The following is a 19,897-nucleotide window of genomic DNA, read 5'->3' as shown; positions in this document are numbered from 1 at the left end:
TCATGATGACAACCCAAAATGCTGCTGTCATCATCTCCATTGAAAACCAGTGGCCCAGGACATTAAGATAACTCAGTAATTAATTGCTAAAGATCTGAGTATGCACTTGGCCCAGCTTCCATTTCCATGTGAAAGGCTGCTCTGTCTTAAACCATTGTGTCTACCACCCACATACAATAAATAGCCGGGAGAGAACCCCTTCCTGTCCAAAAGTCCCTCCTTGACCAGCCTTTGGGCAGGAAGCTTGGGTGGGAGGCCAGGACTGAGCTCCAGAGTAGATGTTTAGTAGAAAAGGTGTTGCACTGTGGTGTTGTTATCATTGTCATCCATTTTTTTTTTAAAAGCACGGGTTCCATGACTGCTACTCATTGCTCCAGGTGAATCCTGAATCCTAAGTCTGTGATGTGTAATTAGCGTCCCCACGTTTCTCCCAGGGCCCTGGCCGATACGAGGCAAACGGGGAAGTTAAGCAAAGACCAATTCGCATTAGCTATGTATTTCATTCAGCAGAAGGTCAGTAAAGGCATCGACCCCCCTCAGGTTCTCTCGCCGGACATGATCCCACCCTCAGAGAGAGGCACCCCTATCCCGGTGAGTAGACACTGGTGCATCCCTGCGGTGTTTGACTCTCTTCCCCAGCTCGCCACCAGGTGGCGCCGGTAGCCTGTGTGAGCCTTCCCCAGGGGCCTCTGGGGTATCTGGAAGCTCAGCTAGTTCCCAAGCTGGGGGTTGGGGAGGGGGGGGGGGAGAAAAATAGATGATTTTATCCCTTGTTCTAAGACCTACTAGTGCCTGTTGTGTGGTGAGGTCAGTGTGGTAATACGGAATCCCATGTCTGAATTTGGTTCCAGGATAGTTCCAGTTCTCTTGGATCGGGGGAGTTCACTGGTGTAAAGGAACTTGATGATATCAGTCAAGAGATCGCCCAGCTACAGAGGTATGTGAGTGTCCCCTTGCCCTCAGATTTTGAATCTCACACAACCCTACCCCAGATTGCTATCAGAAGTGTTAGAGAGAGGCCTCACAAACATCTGGGAAGGTGACCATCATTAGTTTGTTCAGCAAAAGCTAAGGGACAACCATTCTTCTGAGTTTCTGAAGCGGCTTTAATGAGCTTGAGTATATAAGTCTTCATCGGAACAGTGTGGACTGTGGCGTCTCTGGCAGGTTGGCACCAGGTAGCACCAGCACCTTCCTCCTTGCTCAAAGACATTGTTAACTCTGAGACTGAAAGCAGCTGAGTTTCGGGTGGCAAGCTAATGGCTTAGGAAAGACAGCTGAACTGTGAGAGGGCCCTCACGTCCCAGTCTCCAGCTCCGCTTTCTGTGCTCACTGCCTCAGTTTCTCCAGTGTGAACAAGGGCTTTGGACAGGGTGTTTGCACTCTCAGTCAGTCAAAAGAAATAAGCCCACTTTCTATATGCCCCTGTGATCCTCTTCAGAACTGTGTCCTCTTTAGTTAATTCTGGGGAAGGGCACACTCCTTATTTCGGGGCAGTGAGCAGAAGGACTGAGGCATTTTGCCCTCCATGGGAAAGAGAGCACTTATTTGCTCAAAAATGAAAATCGCAGTACTTTGCCAGAGTGGCTGGATCCCAATCACACTGGGGGCCCTCGGTATAGCATTGCCCTGAGAAGAAAGGCAGGTCAGACGTCAGATGGAACCAGTTAGGTGGGTCACAAAGCATCAGCCTGGGCCACCTATAGAAACCATACTCCTCTTTTCATGCTCAGTCCAGAGAACGGCTCCCATTGTTTCACCAGCTCCAGGGGCTGTGTCTTCCAAACCAGAGGTCAACATGGGCAGCATGGCAAGGCTGAGGGGGTCTGTGGAGACAGAGGTCAGTGTCCTTGAGCTGGTGGGCTGTTAATCAGGGCTGCAGCTGGAGCAGGGTAGAGGCCCTATAATGCAAGGTTGGGATCTTGGAAGGGTCACCAGTTCCTGAGTCAGTCCAGGGGAGTGTTTGCAGAAGTGCTGCCAGTGTGTGCAAAGCAGCCCCCAGCTGGCAGCTTTGACAGGGACTCTGCAAGCTGTTGTTGGTGGGGGTATGGCGACCTAGGCTGCCTCTCCTTTTGCAATGTGGTCCAATCATATTGGGTTTGTGGTTCAATCATAATGGGTTGAATCTTGAATTGAGATTGTCGTGGTTGTTTCATCTGGCAGCATGTGTTAAAGAAAGCCTTGTGCAAGTGCTGGGTTCTGGTAGAGGAGTGGGGTATATTGGCCAGGGTGTTCCTGCCATTGAGGCAGCCCTTTTGGGAACAAGAGGAGTGTCTCAGTGCATTTGGGGCTGCTATCACCAACTGCCATAGCCTGGGTAGCTTAAACAACAGACATTTACTTCTTGAGTTTTGGAGGCTGGAAGGCCAAGATCAAGGTACCAGCAGATCTGGTGTCTGCCTCCTGGTTCATAGATGGCTGTCTTCTTGCTGTGCCACATGGCACAGAGGATGAGAGAGCTCTCTGTGTCTTCTTTTCGTTTTTTGGGGTTTTTTAATTGGTTGTAGAGAGAAGGGGAGGGGGAGAGAGAAAAACATTGATATGTTGTTCCACTTATTTATGCATTCTTTGGCTGATTCTTCTATGTGCCTTGACCAGGGATCGAACCTGTAACCTTGGTGTATCAGGATGATGCTCTAACCAACTGAGCTATCTGGCCAGGGTTCTGGGTTTTGTTTTTGTTTGTTTGTTATGAGGGGGAGGGGGAGGGAGAGAGATGGGAAATATCAATTCATAGTTGTGTCACTTTAGTCATTCATTAATTGCTTCTCATTTGTGCCTTGACCAGGGGGCTCAAGCCGAGCTAGTGACCCCTTGCTCAAGCCAGTGACTTTTGGACTCAAGCAGTGACCATGGGATCATGTTGATAATCCCACACTCAAGCTGGTGACCCTGTGCTCAAACCAGTGACCTTGGGATTTTGAACCTGTGTCCTCAGCATCCCAGGTTGATGCTCTATTCACTGCACCACCATCAGTAGGCTCTGGGGTCTTTTTTTTTAGGGCACTAATCCTGTTCATGAGGGCTTCATCTACCCTCATGGCCAGATCACCTCACAAAGACCTCACTTCCTAATACCGTCAATTTGAGGGTTAGGGTTTTAGCATATGAATTTGGGGGGGGCACAATGTTCAGTACATAAGGAGGAGAGTGAAGCTGGTTTCTGCCACCAGGGGTGAAGGTAGCTGTCTACAGTTGAGGAGATCGGCAGGGCCCTGTTGAGCACCTGGTGTGTGCAGTGCCCAACCATAGCTCCTATGAAGGGTTACCTGGGGGCAGCCCCGAGGACCAGAGAGCCTCACTATGACTTTTTGCTGCCAGCCCTGCGGAGTTCCCCACTACACTTGCATCTTCAAACTTCTTACCATGGCTCCCTGAGCCAAGCTTTGTCTTCCCATTGCTGTTGTTTAGAACATTCTTCCACTGTGTCTCCCATGCAGGCCACCTCTCCAGAGAGTACTTCCCTTTCCTTATTCTGTTAGATTTTCCTCTGTGGCCCTTAGGTTGTATTCATTTGTTCATTGATTGTGTCACTTGTCTTCTCCACTGGACTGTGAGCTCCATGAGAGAAGGGGCCTCTTGTGATGTGTCCCTGTGTCCTCAGCACTCGGGGCTTCTGAGCCATAGATGCTCACTATTCAGTGAGTGAATATTGGATTTGGAGGGTATTACTGTTCTCTCGTTACATAACAAATTGCCACAAATGTACCAGCTTTGAACATCATATACAGTGGTACCTTGAGATATGAATTTAATTCGTTCTGTAACTGAGTTCGTAAGTCAGTCAACTCGTATATCAAACTGCCGATACTGGACCCGTGCACCAACACGCCAACTAGTGGCAGCTTCCCGAATCATGACTCGAATCTTGGAATTTCGCTCGGATCTTGAACAAAAATATGGACCGAGTCGCAGCTTGTATCTTAAAAAATTCGTATGTTGGTCTGTTCGTATCTCAAGGTACCACTGTATTTATTAGCACACAGCTGTGTAGACCAGAAGTCCCAGTGGGTTTGACTGGGCTCCCTAGTCAGGGTCTCACAGGGCCAGTGTCATGGTGTCATAAGAGAGAGAGAAGGTTGGAGGGGGAGAGAGAGGGGAGAAAGCAGAGGTAAGAGGAAAGCAGTGAGAAGCGGGGAAAAGTGGGGAGAGAGAGAGAGATAGAAGAGAGGAGAGGGAGAGAGAGAAAGAGAAAAAGAGATATTCAAATCCAGTTCATGGAAGTTTCCTTTCCCACTGGGTATGGCTGAGGGCTTGCTTGTTCTGCTCTTTCCCTTGTGAAACCCCAGTCTTTACCGTCCATCTCACCATGGGCACTTTGACTCCCTCTGTGAAAATCTGCTCTAAAGAACTCTCGTGGCGACAGTGGGAATGACGTCTCATCACATCCACAGGTTTCACCCATGTTCTTACATAGGGCAGACGGTTTCTGGGTTATTCTTAGACTCCAACTGAGTCTTGAGAGGTCAGGTGGAGACTTGACTTACTCTGTGCTTTTATGAAATGTCTTTAAACATTTAGGGAGAAGTACTCACTGGAACAAGACATTAGAGAAAAGGAAGAGGCCATCAGACAGAAAACGAACGAGGTGCAGGTAAGCACAGTGCTCCTGGTCAGGGTGACCTGTATTGGAGGCAGTGCAGGGAGTTCCCAGCAGCAGCATGGGGGCAGGGAAAGGGGCCTGCACTCTCCGGGAACTGGTGCTCTGTGCGGGCTTCCGCGTGAATTTTCTTAAGTTCCCTATAATCATAGGGACTTGTCTCTTTATTGATATATATAATTTACAATGTAAAAAACACTATTTTGGAGTAATTCAGTGGTTTTTAGCATATATGTTGCTTAACTATTGTCTTTAATCCCAGAACATTTGATCACCCCAAAAAGATACCTCAAAACCATTAGTAGTCACTCCCCATTTCCCCTCCCTCAGAAAGCACTACTCTGTTTTCTGTCTTTATGACTTTGTCTTTTCTGGGAATTTTATATAAATGGGATCATACAGTATGTGGCCTTTTGTGTCTGATTTTTTTTTTTTTTTTACTCAGCCTGATTTTATGAGGTTCACACAGTGGCCTCTATCCTGTCTTCTGAGTTCTTGCTCAGAGTTATTCCTCCCGGGTGGTGGTGATGTCAGGGACTGGGGTTGTCTAACTGCCTGGGCTCAAACTCCATTCTCCTTAGCAGCTGTGTGACTTCGGGCAAGTTATTTGATATCCCTGGGCCTCGTATTACATTGGTAATGAGCGTTTTATTTTTCTGTGTTGTGGGGCTGGAGCATGGAGCCTGGCACGTGCTTAGCAGTCACTTAGGGCCGACTCAGTGAGCAGAGGTGGTTGCACAGTGGATAGAGGCTGTACCAGGAGCAAAATAGTCAGTACCTGTAAGCTACACCCTTGAAGATACGTCAATTCCTGCAGTGTCTTGTGTGGAGAGAGAAGGTGCTGTCACTCAGAGAGGACTTGAGTTGGCCATGGGGCCCCGAGAGTGAGAATGAGCTGGGACTGGCTGTGCTCAGAGGCCTGGAGTGCTCTGAACTCAGAGCTGGGAGGAAGAGGGGCACAGCTGAGTGGTCAGGGCGCCAGTCCACCACGTTCCATCTGGGTGACCATGGGTGGGTGGCTTAGCTTCCCAGCCTTCATCTCGAGCTGGGGTGGCAGTGAAGATTAGTGTATGGGCTGCTCTGCACAGAGACAATAGGAGCATCTGGCCACAGTGTGTGCCAAATGAGTGGCTCGTTCGTTCTGGGCCACCTCCTAAAGTGGGGACCCGAGATGGGGTAGGGTAAGCCACGTCAGGTTCATAGGGTATGGGGCAACCCTCCTACCTGTTCCCTGTGTTTACCCACAAGAGGCTGAAGGACTTTATAAGACATTGGGTAGATGGCACTCAATGACTGTCAGCCCTGTGGGAAATGCCCTCTGTCATAGCTGCAGGCTGCAGATGGGGTGGGGTAGGTGTGGCCACCCAGCTTTGGTGCTCTTCGTTGGTTCACGCCATGCTATGTCTGCATGTCTGAACCCTTCTTTATCGGTTTCTCACTCTCTGCACATTGGCAGTGAGGATTGAGCTTTAGACGGTCTCCTGGAATGTTCTGGATCATAAGGCAGAGGTTGGCCTGCCTCTGATACGCAGTGCTTTTTTAAGACCACCTCACAGGTGAAGTGACTTTATTTTTCTACATATCTGTACCTTTATCTAGCCATTTTATTCTTCTTTTTTTTTTTTTTTTTTTTGGTATTTTTCTAAAGTTGGAAACGGGGAGGCAGTCAGACAGACTCCTGCATGTGCCCGACCGGGATCCACCCAGCATGCCCACCAGGGGGGCAATGCTCTGTTGCAACCAGGGCCATTATAGCACCTGAGGCAGAGGCCATGGAGCCATCCTCAGAGCCTGGGCCAACTTTGCTCCAATGGAGCCTTGGCTGTGGGAGGGGAAGAGAGAGACAGAGAGGAAGGAGAAGGGGAGGAGTGGAGAAGCAGATGGGCTCTTCTCCTGTGTGCCCTGGCCGGGAATCGAACCTGGGACTCCTGCACGCTAGGCCGGCGCTCTACCACTGAGCCAGCCGGCCAGGGCCCTAGCCATTTTATTCTTACCACACCCTCTGCTTTTCACCCATGTTCTCTAACTGACTGACCCTTCAGACACAGAGCCTCTGTCACCCGCATCACATCATCTCTGTCCTTTCATTCTCTGGTGTGGCAGAGCTGGCCTCATCTTCCCTCATTTCTCAGCCCAGCCCCGCCACACAGTTGCCTGGGTGGTTCTCCCTTCCCACTGTGTTGCCTAAGCCAGCTGTGGTTTGCATTCTGATCACCAAGGATCTGGGTGCTATAATGTCATTTAACTACCAAGGAAAACAGTCATCAGGTTTCTGGCACTTGCTCCCAGATGATTCTGAGAAAGCTGTTGGGTCTTTGTAGAGACTCACTCTGAAGTCCAGAGGTACTTCAGAGTACCTCTGTCCCCTCTGGTCTGTGACATTGATGGTAAGACCACCCGAAGCCCTGGCCGGTGGGCTCCAGCAGCGTGCCCCTGTCATCTTTGTGCCACTGGGGTACATTTGCAGCTCCATAAACCCCTATAGCTGGGAGGAAGCCCAATGCCAGCCAGGCTAGCCCCTGTTCAGTAGAGGCCTCATTTGTGAGCTGAACAGAATAGGGCTCTACTGTAGTGTTTGATGGTATTTTCTTGGTCACAGACAGAAATATATGTGTGTGTGTGTGTGTGTGTGTGTGTGTGTGTGTGTGTGTGTATGTGTGTGTGTATATATGTATATATATATATATATGTATATGTATATTTTTAAATTTACTTATTGATTTTAGAGAGGAAGGGAGAAAGAGCAAGAAACAGAAACATTGATCTGTTCCTATGTGTGCCTGACCGGGGATTAAACTGGCTACCTCTGCATATTAGGACAACACTCCAACCAACTGAGCTATCCGGCTAGGGAAGAGCAATAGATTTTTTTAAAGTTCCTCCTATGGCCTGATCGGTGGTTGCACAGTGGATAGAGCATCAACCTGGGATGCTGAGGTCCCACATTTGAAACCCCAAAGTCATTGGCTTGAGTGTGGGCTCATCCAGCTTGAGAGTAGGCTTTCTGGGTTGAGTGTAGATCGCTGGCTTGAGTGCAGGATTGTCAACATGATCCCAAAGTTGCTGGCTTAAAGTGCAGGGTCAATGGCTTGAGCCCAAGGTCATTGGCTCAGCTTGAACACCCCCCCCCCTTAATTAAGACCAGTATGTGAAGTAATCAGTAACAACTAAAGTGATGCAACTACGAACTACCAGTTGATGCTTCTGATCTCTCTCCCTTTCTGTCTGTTTCTGTTTCTCTCTCTCAAGAAAAAAAAGTTCCCCCTATGAAAACAAGTTTGTTTGCCTCTGGTTCTTGCTTCCTTTTCCCAGATGGGCCAGACCAGGAGATCACGTGCCACATCTGCTGGTACAGTTGTAGGTCAGGGCACAGTGTGGAGTGGGAACCCTTTGTTCTACTCAGGTCAGTTTACGTTTGTTTTTTTAGCAGAGATGGAGAGAGTCAGAGAGAGGGACAGATAGGGACAGACAGACAGGAAGGAAGAGAGATGAGAAACATTAATTCTTCGTTGCGTCACCTTAGTTGTTCATCGATTGCTTTCTCATGTGTGCCTTGACCGAGGGGCTACAGCAGACCGAGTAACCCCTTGCTCGAGCCAGGAACCTTGGGCTCAAGCTGGTGAGCCTTGCTCAAACTTGATGAGCCCGTGCTCAAGCTGGCGACCTCAGGGTCTTGAACCTAGGTTCTTGGCATCCCAGTCTATCCACTGTGCCACCACCTGGTCAGGCTACGTTTGGTTTTAAGGAATAAAAGCTCAGCCTTAGCCCCTACATGGCATTTTCTGTCTTTGCTACTGTTCTGGTGAGGGCTTGTGGTGTCTTTTCAGTTTGTTTTTGTAACAGTTTTACTGAGATATAATTCACACATTATATAATTTACCTATTTAAAGAGTATATAATTCAGTGGGTTTTAGTATATGCACACCATTATACAACCATCACTACAGTCAGTCAATTATAGAATATTTTCATCACTCCAAAAAGAAACTTTGTTGCCATTAGCAGTCACTCCCCATTCCCCCTCCCTCAGGCCCTGAGAACTACTATTCTGTCTGCTTTCTGTTTCTTTGAATTTGCCTGTTTTATATAGATGGAATCATACAGCATGTGTCCTTTTGTGTCCGGCTCCTTTTGCTCAGCAAGGTGTTTTCAGGTTCATTCATGTTATAGTCTGTGTCAGTGCTTCATTTATTTTTATGGCTAAATAATAATCTGTTGTGTGGCTGGACCACTTTTTCTTTTCTTTCTTTTTTTTTTTTTACAGAGACAGAGAGTCAGAGAGAGGGATAGACAAGGACAGACAGATAGGAACGGAGAGATGAGAAGCATCAGTCACTAGTTTTTCGTTGCGCATTGCAACACCTTAGTTGTTCATTGATTGCTTTCTCATATGTGCCTTGACCGCGGGCCTGCAGCAGACCGAGTAACCCCTTGCTTGAGCCAACGACCTTGGGTCCAAGCTGGTGAGCTTTTGCTCAAGCCAGATGAGCCTGCGCTCAAGCTGGTGACCTCGGGGTCTTGCACCTGGGTCCTCCGCATCCCAGTCCGACGCTCTATCCACTGCGCCACCGCCTGTGGACCACATTTCTTTCTTTCTTTCATTCATTCATTCATTCATTCATTCATCAGTTAATGGATATTTGGGTTTTTCCATCTTTTGGCTATTGTGAATAGTGCTGCTATGAGCATTAATGTGCAAGTTTTTGGGTGGATTATGATTTCACTTCTCTTGGGTGTAGATTTAAGAGTGAAATTACTAGGTTATATGATAACTATGTTTAACTTTTTGAAGGGCCTTCAGATTTTTTTCCAAAGTGGCTGCATCATTTTACATTCCCACCAGTATTGCATCCTTGGCAACACTTGTTATTTCCCATTTTTTATTATAGCCTTTCTGTTGGGTGTGGAGTGGTATTCCATTGCCTCAAACTCTTTCCCTAATGACACTGAGCATCTTTTCATGTGCTTATTGGTCATTTGTAGATCTTCTTTCAAGAAAATTTAGTTCAGATCTTTCCCCATATTTTTAATTGGGTATTTGTCTTTTTATTATTAAGCTAGAAGAGTTCTTCATGTTTTTTAGATATAAATTCTTTATGACTTACAAATATTGTTTCCTATCTGTGGGTTGTCTTTTCACTTTCTTGATGCTGTCATTTGAAGCAGAAAAGTTTTAAATTTTGGTGAAGCCAAGTTTATTGATCCTTTTATTTTGGCTCTTGCTTTTGGTGTTACATCCCAAAACCCATTGCCAAACTATAGGCAATGTCTGTTGTTGTGAGTCGGGGGCGCAGAGAGAGAGATCAGCAGACGAAATCATCAAGGACTAGCAAAGGACCACCGCTCGCTCAGGCAAATGGCGCCGAGTTTGCACTGTGTCCTAATTTTATTCACAAGACTTCAAAAAGCTTGTTTACTGAGAAATTGGCATAACATCAAGTGTAACTTTTACTTAAAGATACATGAAGTGCACCTGCCAGATGGCTTAGTAACAACATAATATCAGAAAGCATTAATTGTTATTGCTCCTATGGATCCCATAACATTCCTCTCCTTATCTTAAGGGATAACCTTGGAAAGTACAGAAATCTTATGAGAATGTTTTACTGAGAAAAGCCCAGCAACTGCCTTCAGTCACATAGACCTGTTTCAGTGACCCGCCTTCAAGTCGCAAAACAATTTTCTTGGCAAAACATTCTTTTCTTGTTGGCTATGTTCCCATCCAAGGCCATGCAATGGGTTATTCCACTACATTTCCCCCTTTTTGTTTATGCTGAATGTTATGAAGCACCACAGAAAACACAGCCTCTGTCGTTCATCCCTTATTTCTCTTGCTTTGATTCGTCGACAGACTACATATAAAAGAAAACATAGAATTAATATTATTATAAAAAGTCCTACAGTGGATCCCCAAAATCTTTTAATTTATTTAATAGGATTTAATTGCAATAAATTATCCATTAATCCCTTCAATATAGGTTGACCTGTTAGAATTTCTACTTTTTTTTGAAAAGCTTCATGAATATGTCTTTGTAATTTAATATCTTTAGTTACATTATCATGATTTAACAAATGTTTTTTAACATTTTCCTAATGGAAATAAGTACGATTTTAAGAAATAGGGGTAACACAAAAAGTAGTTACATTCTAATCACATTTTAGCTTAATTTGTCTTTGCAGGCTAACAATTTGATCTCTTAACACAATCATAGTTTGTTCTAAATCATTAACTTTAGTATTAATGTTACTATTTATACGTTATTGAGAAGTCTACAGTTGTTCAGAATTTTCATGCCATTTTTGCACAAAGTCCATAGTCTGTATACTTTGATGTAATCCAACTCCAGATATAGCAGCCGCGGTGGTTACAGCTATTAATCCTATAATCATGGCGATGATCAGTCCGACCAGTTTCTTGGTTTGCTTCAAGAACTTAATAAGCTGTTGTAACAGCATCACGGAAGGGGAACCCTGCCACATCTGATGCATCTGTACTGGAATCTAGACTCCTGTTCAGGTTCTTAAAATGTAAAGATTTTGACTATTTCATTAAAAAGAATAGAAGAGTTAATACATGTATGAAAAGCACACTTATTGCAAGTTATTGAATAATTTTCAGCTGTCTATTTGGTTTCACCTATAACAAATATATAAAGCAATCTAACACAAGCAGATATGAAATGTGTTTCATTCTTCTTAAAGATTAACATAATACGATTAGAAGGATAATTTTTCCAGATTTTTCCTTTATACACTGACATATGTTTAAGTGCCATGGCTATTTTCCACAAATGATATTGTATAGGACCAAATTTTATATGAGGAGCTCAAGGTGACATCCCTCCTCTATGCTATATGACAGTACGATTACTTTGATCACCAGCTGTAATTAAACCATTGTTCTTATGCCACCTTAAATCAGCACCTGCCCTTTAACTTGGGCAGAGCTAGAAATGAGGGCTTTAATCTATAATGTTTTATGTACAGATGTATTACTTTAAAATCTATATCCTTGTAACAAACGTTTTTTGTTTTTTTAATCTCCTTTACTGTTATCTTTGACAATAGAGAGCCAAGCTTGAACTTCTATCTTTAAACAATGTGGCTCATGTCCTATACATATAGGTAATTCCTCAACTTCTGTTGTATGATTTTCTAATTTTACGCATTGTTTCGAAGGTGCTAAGGGACCTCTATCATTAAAAGGTCCTAGAAGCCAATTAGAGTCATTAACAAAAATAGGAAAGGCACTATTTTCCTAATGAATAGCTCTACTTAATGGAGGATTAGGAACATATGCCTAATAACTAAAATTTTCAGTTCTACTTACCGGAATTGTTACCAAAGCAATCATTGCTAAAAACAGGTTAGTAGCATTTTTTTTTTCTAGTAGCTTGTAGCATATTTTTACCATTAAAGATCAACTTTTTTTTTTTTTTTTTGTATTTTTCTGAAGCTAGAAACGGGGAGAGACAGTCAGACAGACTCCCCGCATGCGCCCGACTGGGATCCACCTGGCACGCCCACCAGGGGCGATGCTCTGCCCACCAGGGGGCGATGCTCTGCACCTCCCGGGCGTCTCTCTGCCGCGACCAGAGCCACTCTAGCGCCTGGGGCAGAGGCCAAGGAGCCATCCCCAGCGCCCGGGCCATCTTTGCTCCAATGGAGCCTCGGCTGCGGGAGGGGAAGAGAGAGACAGAGAGGAAGGAGAGGGGGAGGGGTGGAGAAGCAGATGGGCGCTTCTCCTGTGTGCCCTGGCCGGGAATCAAACCCGGGACTTCTGCACGCCAGGCCGACGCTCTACCACTGAGCCAACCGGCCAGGGCCAAAGATCAGCTTTTTAAGTTAACCCCAACTTGGTATTTTAGCCTTTTCAATACCAAGCAGCAGCACCTTTAAGATTCTTCTTTTGAAATTCATTTCTTCCATCTCAGCAATGGGTGAATATGGAAAGAAAGCTTTGTGTAACATAATTCTAGGGAATAATCTCCTTTCTTCTCCCCCCTTTTGTTTAAGTAACACATTTTTCAGAGTGCAATTACTGCATTAAATAATTACTTGTTCTTGTGGGTTATATGGAATTCTAGTAGTATGTTTAATATTCTAAAATGCTAAGAATTGTTGAAATTTAGTAAATGTATAGACAGGACGATTTTCAGTTTTAATTGCTTTAGGAATGCCTATAACATTAAAAACTTCAATAAGATGTTGAAAGACATAATCAGCCTTTTCTTTAGGCAAAGGTGTGGCCTATTGAAAGGAAGAATAAATATTAATAAAACCGTACATAAGATAGTTTTTTTTTTAAAGAAGAAATATGAGCAATATCTATTTGCTACAGGTTATTACTGTGTTGCCCTCTAGGATTCATTCCTCTGGGTAATGGAGGAGCATTTATAATACTATACTGAGGACAGTTTCTAACAATATTCCGAGCTTCTCACCAGGTTATTTTAAATTTTTGCATTAAATCTTTTTTATTTGTATGAGTCTTTGTATAAAACTTAGTAGCTATTTTTATTGATCTAATGAGTAATTAATCAACTTCATTATCTGTAGTAGACATAGGTCCTGGTAAAGCTGTATGAGAACAAATGTGAATTGTGAATTATATAGATAGGCAAATTTCATTCCTACAATAAAAGTTGTAACTCTTGAAACAATTTGTGCAATCTAGAACTATTATTTGAAATATAAACAGTTTCTATAAGTTTAATTGTATGTTCTACATATTGTGAATCAATAACAATGTTAATAGGACAGGATATTTGAATTTTGTCTTTAACTACAATCAAACTACACCGATTTAAGGTTTCAGAAGCATTTTTAAGGAGGACTGAAAGTTCTGCATTATTATTATTATTATTATTATTTTTTTTTTTTTTTCATTTTTCTGAAGCTGGAAACAGGGAGAGACAGTCAGACAGACTCCCGCATGCGCCCGACCGGGATCCACCCGGCACGCCCACCATGGGGCAACGCTCTGCCCACCAGGGGGCGATGCTCTGCCCATCCTGGGCGTCACCATGTTGCGACCAGAGCCACTCTAGCACCTGAGGCAGAGGCCACAGAGCCATCCCCAGCGCCTGTGCCATCTTTGCTTCAATGGAGCCTTGGCTGCGGGAGGGGAAGAGAGAGACAGAGAGGAAAGCGCGGCGGAGGGGTGGAGAAGCAAATGGGCGCTTCTCCTGTGTGCCCTGGCCGGGAATCAAACCCGGGTCCTCCTGCATTATTTTTATAAGCTATTAATATGTCATTTATATAATGGATTATTAAAGATTGAGTATATTTTTAACAAATTTTTTCTAAAGGTCGATTTACATAATGTTGATATAGTGTCTGAATATTCAACATTGCTTATTTAAGTAATATAAACTTAGTAAGAATAGTTAGTTATGCTTATTGTTATAGACACAACAGTTAGCATTGCTAGAAACAAAGTCAATGATGTTTTTTGAAGTCTTAGTCTTAATTAAAACATTTTTTGCCTCCTGGGTAAGTTTATTTAATTGTCAAATTTTCCTTTTTTCTATTTCTAACTTATGCTGAGGCTTCAATTTTCTGGAAGGTATCTACTAGTCCCGTATCTGTGGAAATAAGAGCAAATCCTCACCCTTACATTTTGTCTACATTGCTTTTGTAAATTAGCAAACTGTCCATTTAAAAAGTTCATCTTGTGTAATATTAATAAGAGAGTTAGCATTAGCATTTTGATTAGCTTGAATACAAGCTTGATTTTCCTAAGTTATAAATTGTAACTCTCGCTTTTGAAAGAACAGTCCAGGCTAACATTTCTAAATTTTTTGAAATAAAACATTCAGAGTCTATGAAGGAGGATAGCAGTTCCTGCATATAAAGACAGTTTTATACCGGGAGCAAGCTGATTTTAACTCTTTAAGAGCTTTGACAGAAATTTGGTCATAGTGAGTATAAAAAACTCCTTGTCAGAAAGTTTAGACTGTAATTTAAAAAGTTGCTCTTTTAATTATTTATAAGATAAATGTTTTTCTTTATCAGAGGCTAAATAACCCTTGTTACTTTCCTATTGTAAAAGAAATCTTAGAGCTTTGTTAGGGACTTTTCCTAAGCCATGCAGCTTAGTGACTACTGCCTAAATGGGCTAAAAAGAAAACTAATGTTGCTTAGTAATAAGAGGTGTATTAGTTTCTATATCTAAAAGTCTTTTGTATTGTTAAGTCTATTATAGGGCATCAGAGGAACTAAATTCCCGCTTTTCTCAGTGCCTCCTTTTTCAGGATGTTGCCTTACAAGCAGCCAACTGTCTGAAGCAGCTTGAAATAAATTCTTAAAATGACTTAATTTTGTTTAATTCCTTAGTTTTACAAATTTGAGCATATTTTACACACAAACAAGACAATTTTCAACACAGAAACACAAGTATAACATATAACTTTAATCCTAATACTTAAATTCTTATTGATTTCAAACTTTGAATATACCTCACAATATATTAACTAAATTAGCAAGTCTTAAGGATCTATATTCTATTCAATTTAAATTTAAATGAGCGCTCCTTATAATTTCTAATTTTAAAGCAAAAAATATATGGATGAAACTTTTTTCAATATAAAAGCCGGCATTTTTAATTTTTGTATATAAACACAATTCAGGCCTTAAAAATCACATTTTAGACAATATCAAACAAAAACTAAACAGAAATTAGAATCAGACAAACCAGACTAGACAAACCAAAGAGAAACCCGGGATTTCAGAGCACAGTCAGACTAGAAAGATGCCTGCCTGATATTAATCAAGGCATTTTCTGACAGAGGGACTGACGATGGATGAGACTAAACAAAATTTCCCCAAGAAAATTCTCTTGGCAGCTGCTGGGATATTTTCTATAGTCAGATCCAACACATGTCCCCTGCCTCAGTTTCCAGGCAAAAAATAAGAAAGAAACAAAATGATAGCTCAGGATTGTAGCTAAAACACCAAAGAAAATTAGTATTTATTTATTTTATTATTACCAAGACTAGAGAATTCTAAGGACTTCATGATTTTTCTATATGTCCTAATTCTAATTGAATTTGTACCAATTTATGTAAAGCTGCAAGCTTTTCTTCCTTGTCTCCAACTCTAGTGATTTGCATCCAGGCTTTAAGACAAGCGATCTAATCTGAGCTACAACAGCATCAGTATAACCAGTCTGTTGTCCCACATCTGCATAAACACCAACTCCGATGAGCACTTCAAAAGTAGCTCCCGGGGGATTATTTCTGGCATTCATGCGAGATATTAGAAGAGCCTCCTCTCTCCACCAAGATTTGAATTGTAAATATTGTCCTGGTTCCAAAACCGTACTAGCAAGTAAATCCCAATCCAAAGGAATGATTAAATAATTATTACAATAGGAAGAGATCAGACCTTGAACATATGAGGACTGAGGTCCATACGTAGCAACAGATTGTTTGACTAGCTGAAAGTAAATTCAGTTTGGTCAAATTGGATATTATGCCCTCCCCCAGGATCAGGAGCATTAAGAGGAAAAGGTCGAATAACTGGAAAAATAGATGCAGAAAAATTACTAGAATTAGATTCTAAATCATCATGATGCATAAGCGCCTGTTGCATTTCAGAGATTTTAGGGAATTGAAAAATCCTTCCCCTGCCAGTACCAATTAATTTTTGACTTTGAATTGGAGGAGCTGTAGGCTCACATATATCTTGCTTTTGAACAGGATAAGCAGTATACTGATTTCCAGTCTCCTGTTGTTCCAGTGTAAATTGTAGTTTATTTAATAAATGTTTTAGACAGGCAACGTTATCCATAGGGGCTCCCTCATTTTTTAAGAAAGAGGGATGAAAGCCTGTGGACGGCTGAATTTCATTAACATTATCAGTAACTTCAGAAGCAGAGACAGTATTGTCCAAGTCATTGTTCTATTCATTCTGTGCTGAATCAAATTCTTCAGGCTCATTAAAAATAACCTCACTCAAGTCTTTAACAGAATCTCCATCTGATTGCAGAGGTCCAAGGGCTGTAGCAATAAGATTATAAGCAGCCCACATTTCAGCATCAAGTGGATCTCTGTGCTGATGAACACAGCTTAAAGATTTTCCTACTTGTTGCCAAACATTCAAATTCAATTGATTACAATGTTCAGGAGTATACCAATAACAGTGTTTCTGAATAGCATTTAAAAGACGTAACAAAACTTTGTCTTTTATCTGAATCCCAGACCCTTTTAAAAGGGATTTTAAAACTTGTACATAATTGTCCCCTAATGAATGGGAATTTCCCATGACTTTGCTAGTTACCCGAAAGTTTCACGTACACAGCGTGTCCAACTTACCCTTTCGGGGTTCCATCTGTTCCCAATCTCTTCTTAAGGCCCCACGGTAGGCGCCAAATGTTGTTGTGAGTCGGGGTCGCAGAGAGAGAGATCAGCAGACGAAATCATCAAGGACTAGCAAAGGACCACCGCTCGCTCAGGCAAATGGCGCCAAGTTTGCACTGTGTCCTAATTTTATTCACAAGACTTCAAAAAGCTTGTTTACTGAGAAGTTGACATAACATCAAGTGTAACATTTACTTAAAGATACATGGAGTGCACCTGCAAGATAGCTTAGTAACAACATAATATCAGAAGGCATTAATTGTTATTGCTCCTATGGATCCCATAACATTCCTCTCCTTATCTTAAGGGATAACCTTGGAAAGTACAGAAATCTTATGAGAATGTTTTACTGAGAAAAGCCCAGCAACTGCCTTCAGTCACATAGACCTGTTTCAGTGACCCGCCTTCAAGTCGCAAAACAATTTTCTTGGCAAAACATTCTTTTCTTGTTGGCTGTGTTCCCATCCAAGGCCATGCAGTGGGTTATTCCACTACAGCCTGTTTTTAGGTTTATCTAAAAACAGGCTCCCAGGGCTGTTCTAAGATTTATCCCATGTTTTCTTCTAAGAATTTTATAATTTTAGCTCTTAGATTTAGGTCTTTGATTTATTTTGAGTTAATTTTTGTATATGGTATGAGGTAAGGGCCCAGCTTCATTCACTCTTTTGCATGTGAAGATCCAGTTGTCCCAGTGCCTTTTTAGTTGAAGAAACTATTCTTTTCCCCAACTGAGTGGTCTTGGCACTCTTATCAGAAATTCATTTGGCCATAGATGTGTCGGTTTGTTTCTGGACTCAATGGGTTCTATCCCACTGGCCTATATGGCTCCTTATGCCAGTACCACACTGGCTTGATGACTGTAGCTTTGTAGTAAGTTTTGAAATCAGAAAGTATGAGTCTGTCAGCTTCGTTCTTTTTTTTTTTTTGAGGTTGTGTTGGTTAGTCTGAATCCCTTGAGTTCCTTATGAATTTTGGAATCTGCTTAAAAGTTCTACACAGAAGCCAGCTGGGGTTGTGGCAGGAACTGTGTGGAGTCTCTGGATTATCTGGGTTATTTCTGTCCTCTCTTTGCTCAGACACCTCCCCCACTCTGACCCTAGCACTCTTCTAAACATGAGCTTTTGGGCATCATCTCTACAGTGCTCTGCCGTGGCTCTTTATCCATTACAGATCGAGGCCCAGACTCCTTGACAGGCCCTGGTCGTTGGCCATCTGCTGTCCCAACCTGCCACGTTGGGCTGGACCCTCTTCCCTTCTTCATCTCCCACTCCCTGGTCACCTGTCCTTCCCTCAGATGCGGAAACCCATACCCTGAACTCTCCACCACAAACCCCTTGCAGGCATTCTGTGTTATCTCCCAGACTCCTCACACTTGAGATGTGCTTCTTGAATTAAAGGTCAGGGGTAGGGCAGCTGGGGAGCAGAGGACTGAGCTCCCCAAAATAACTCAAGAGATGCATTTTGCCTGTTCAGAGAAGAGAGAGCTGTGATGTTCCTGTCCTCAGAGCAGGGAGAGGGAGACTCTATTCCTTCTTCAGGTTTTGTCCTGCAAAGGCACCAGCCACATGCAGGCTCAGGGCAGCCCTGAGGATTGGCCTTATCATTTGTCCTCCCTCACCCTCCTAGGGGCCCTCAAATCTACCCCTTCCTTTGATTCTACTGCTACTACCTTACCCAGGCCACTATCACATCTCCTTGGGCCCAGCCTGAACTCCGTCCCCACTGTCCTGGCTCCCTCTGTCAGCCCCTCAATCTGTCCTCTTCCTTCACCCTAATTCACATAGATAAGACATTCCATAGGCAGCTGTCTGGTTGAAAATCAAAGATGAGAAGCCTCTCATTCTCCGCTTGGCCCTCAGAAGTGCACTGAATTCGCTCCCAGGAGGCTTTCCCTTGTGCATGTGTAAGAGAGACATCTACGCATATTCTCTTCTTCCTGTTTACACGAATGCCAGGGTGCATCACATGCTCTGTCACATACCTTGTTCTTTTCACATTGTAACTTGGAGCTTGAGGTGCAGCGTCCCTGATCCCTCAGTGGACTGTGTCCTACTGGTTGAATTTGCATTGTTGATGATTGCATTGTTGATGAATTTGCTGTTACAGATGTTTATGTTTTCACATACTCTATATATACATTTCTAGGATGCTTTTCCTAGGAGTGTGATTTTTGGAGCCAAGGATTCCTGCTCTGGCCATCTCTATAGGAACAGCTGACTTGGAGAGGCTTTAGCAATGGAGAATCAGCAGGTCCCACTTCCACACTTGAATATCCTGCAGGGGCTTCATGCTGCAGAAGCCAGTGCAGCCTCTGCCACCCTCATCCTGCTTCCTTTTGCTCCAGCTGGAGTGGATACCCCTTGCCCCCTCAGAACCCTCTGTGGCCTCTTCCACCAGACTTCTCTGGTGGATCTTTGAATTTACTTGAGATTGGTGAACACAGGGCACGTCTGAGATAACACAGTCACATTCTTGCGTTTCTTTCCTGGCTGCTGTCTGCTCATTCTTTGGGTCCGTCCTAAGTGATGCTTCCACTAGGGTCTCCTCCACCCACATAGTGTCAGCCTGGTTTCCCCATGTCCCCCATGACTCTGACAGTGCCTGTGCTGTCTCTTTGTGCCTTTTATCGCAGCTCATTTGAGCTCAGGTGACACTTCTCCCCCAGCCACAGGCCACTGGAGAGCTCTTCTTGCTAGGGACCCAACCCCACTCCTGGTGCCTAGACTTTCTTAAGCAATTAGTAAATATTTGCTGAGGGATTTTTTTTTTTTTTTTTGTATTTTTCTGAAGTTGGAAATGGGGAGGCAGTCAGACAGACTCCCGCATGCGCCCGCCCGGGATCCACCCGGCATGCCCACCAGGGGGCGATGCTCTGCCCATCTAGGGCATCGCTCTGTTGCAACCAGAGCCATTCTAGCGCCTGAGGCAGAGGCCA

The 19,897-nt window shown here is 43.4% G+C and overlaps 1 protein-coding gene across 9 annotated transcripts in view; it reads left to right on the top strand.

Moving 5' to 3' along the window:
* The window catches only part of EPS15L1 (epidermal growth factor receptor pathway substrate 15 like 1), a 128,465-nt gene that overhangs the window by 63,537 nt on the left and 45,031 nt on the right, over window positions 1-19,897 (top strand). For all 9 annotated transcript variants that reach the window (XM_066348826.1, XM_066348799.1, XM_066348766.1 and 6 more), the window contains 3 exons: window positions 435-591; window positions 852-937; window positions 4,522-4,594. In XM_066348826.1, the coding sequence (XP_066204923.1) occupies window positions 435-591; window positions 852-937; window positions 4,522-4,594 (316 nt within the window). The remainder of the gene's footprint in view (window positions 1-434; window positions 592-851; window positions 938-4,521; window positions 4,595-19,897) is intronic.

This window comes from Saccopteryx leptura, chromosome 1 (genome assembly GCF_036850995.1).
Source record: "Saccopteryx leptura isolate mSacLep1 chromosome 1, mSacLep1_pri_phased_curated, whole genome shotgun sequence".
Classification (NCBI taxonomy): Eukaryota; Metazoa; Chordata; class Mammalia; order Chiroptera; family Emballonuridae; genus Saccopteryx; species Saccopteryx leptura.
Note: the sequence above shows the minus strand (reverse complement) of the source record. Positions and strands in the feature narration are given on the sequence as shown.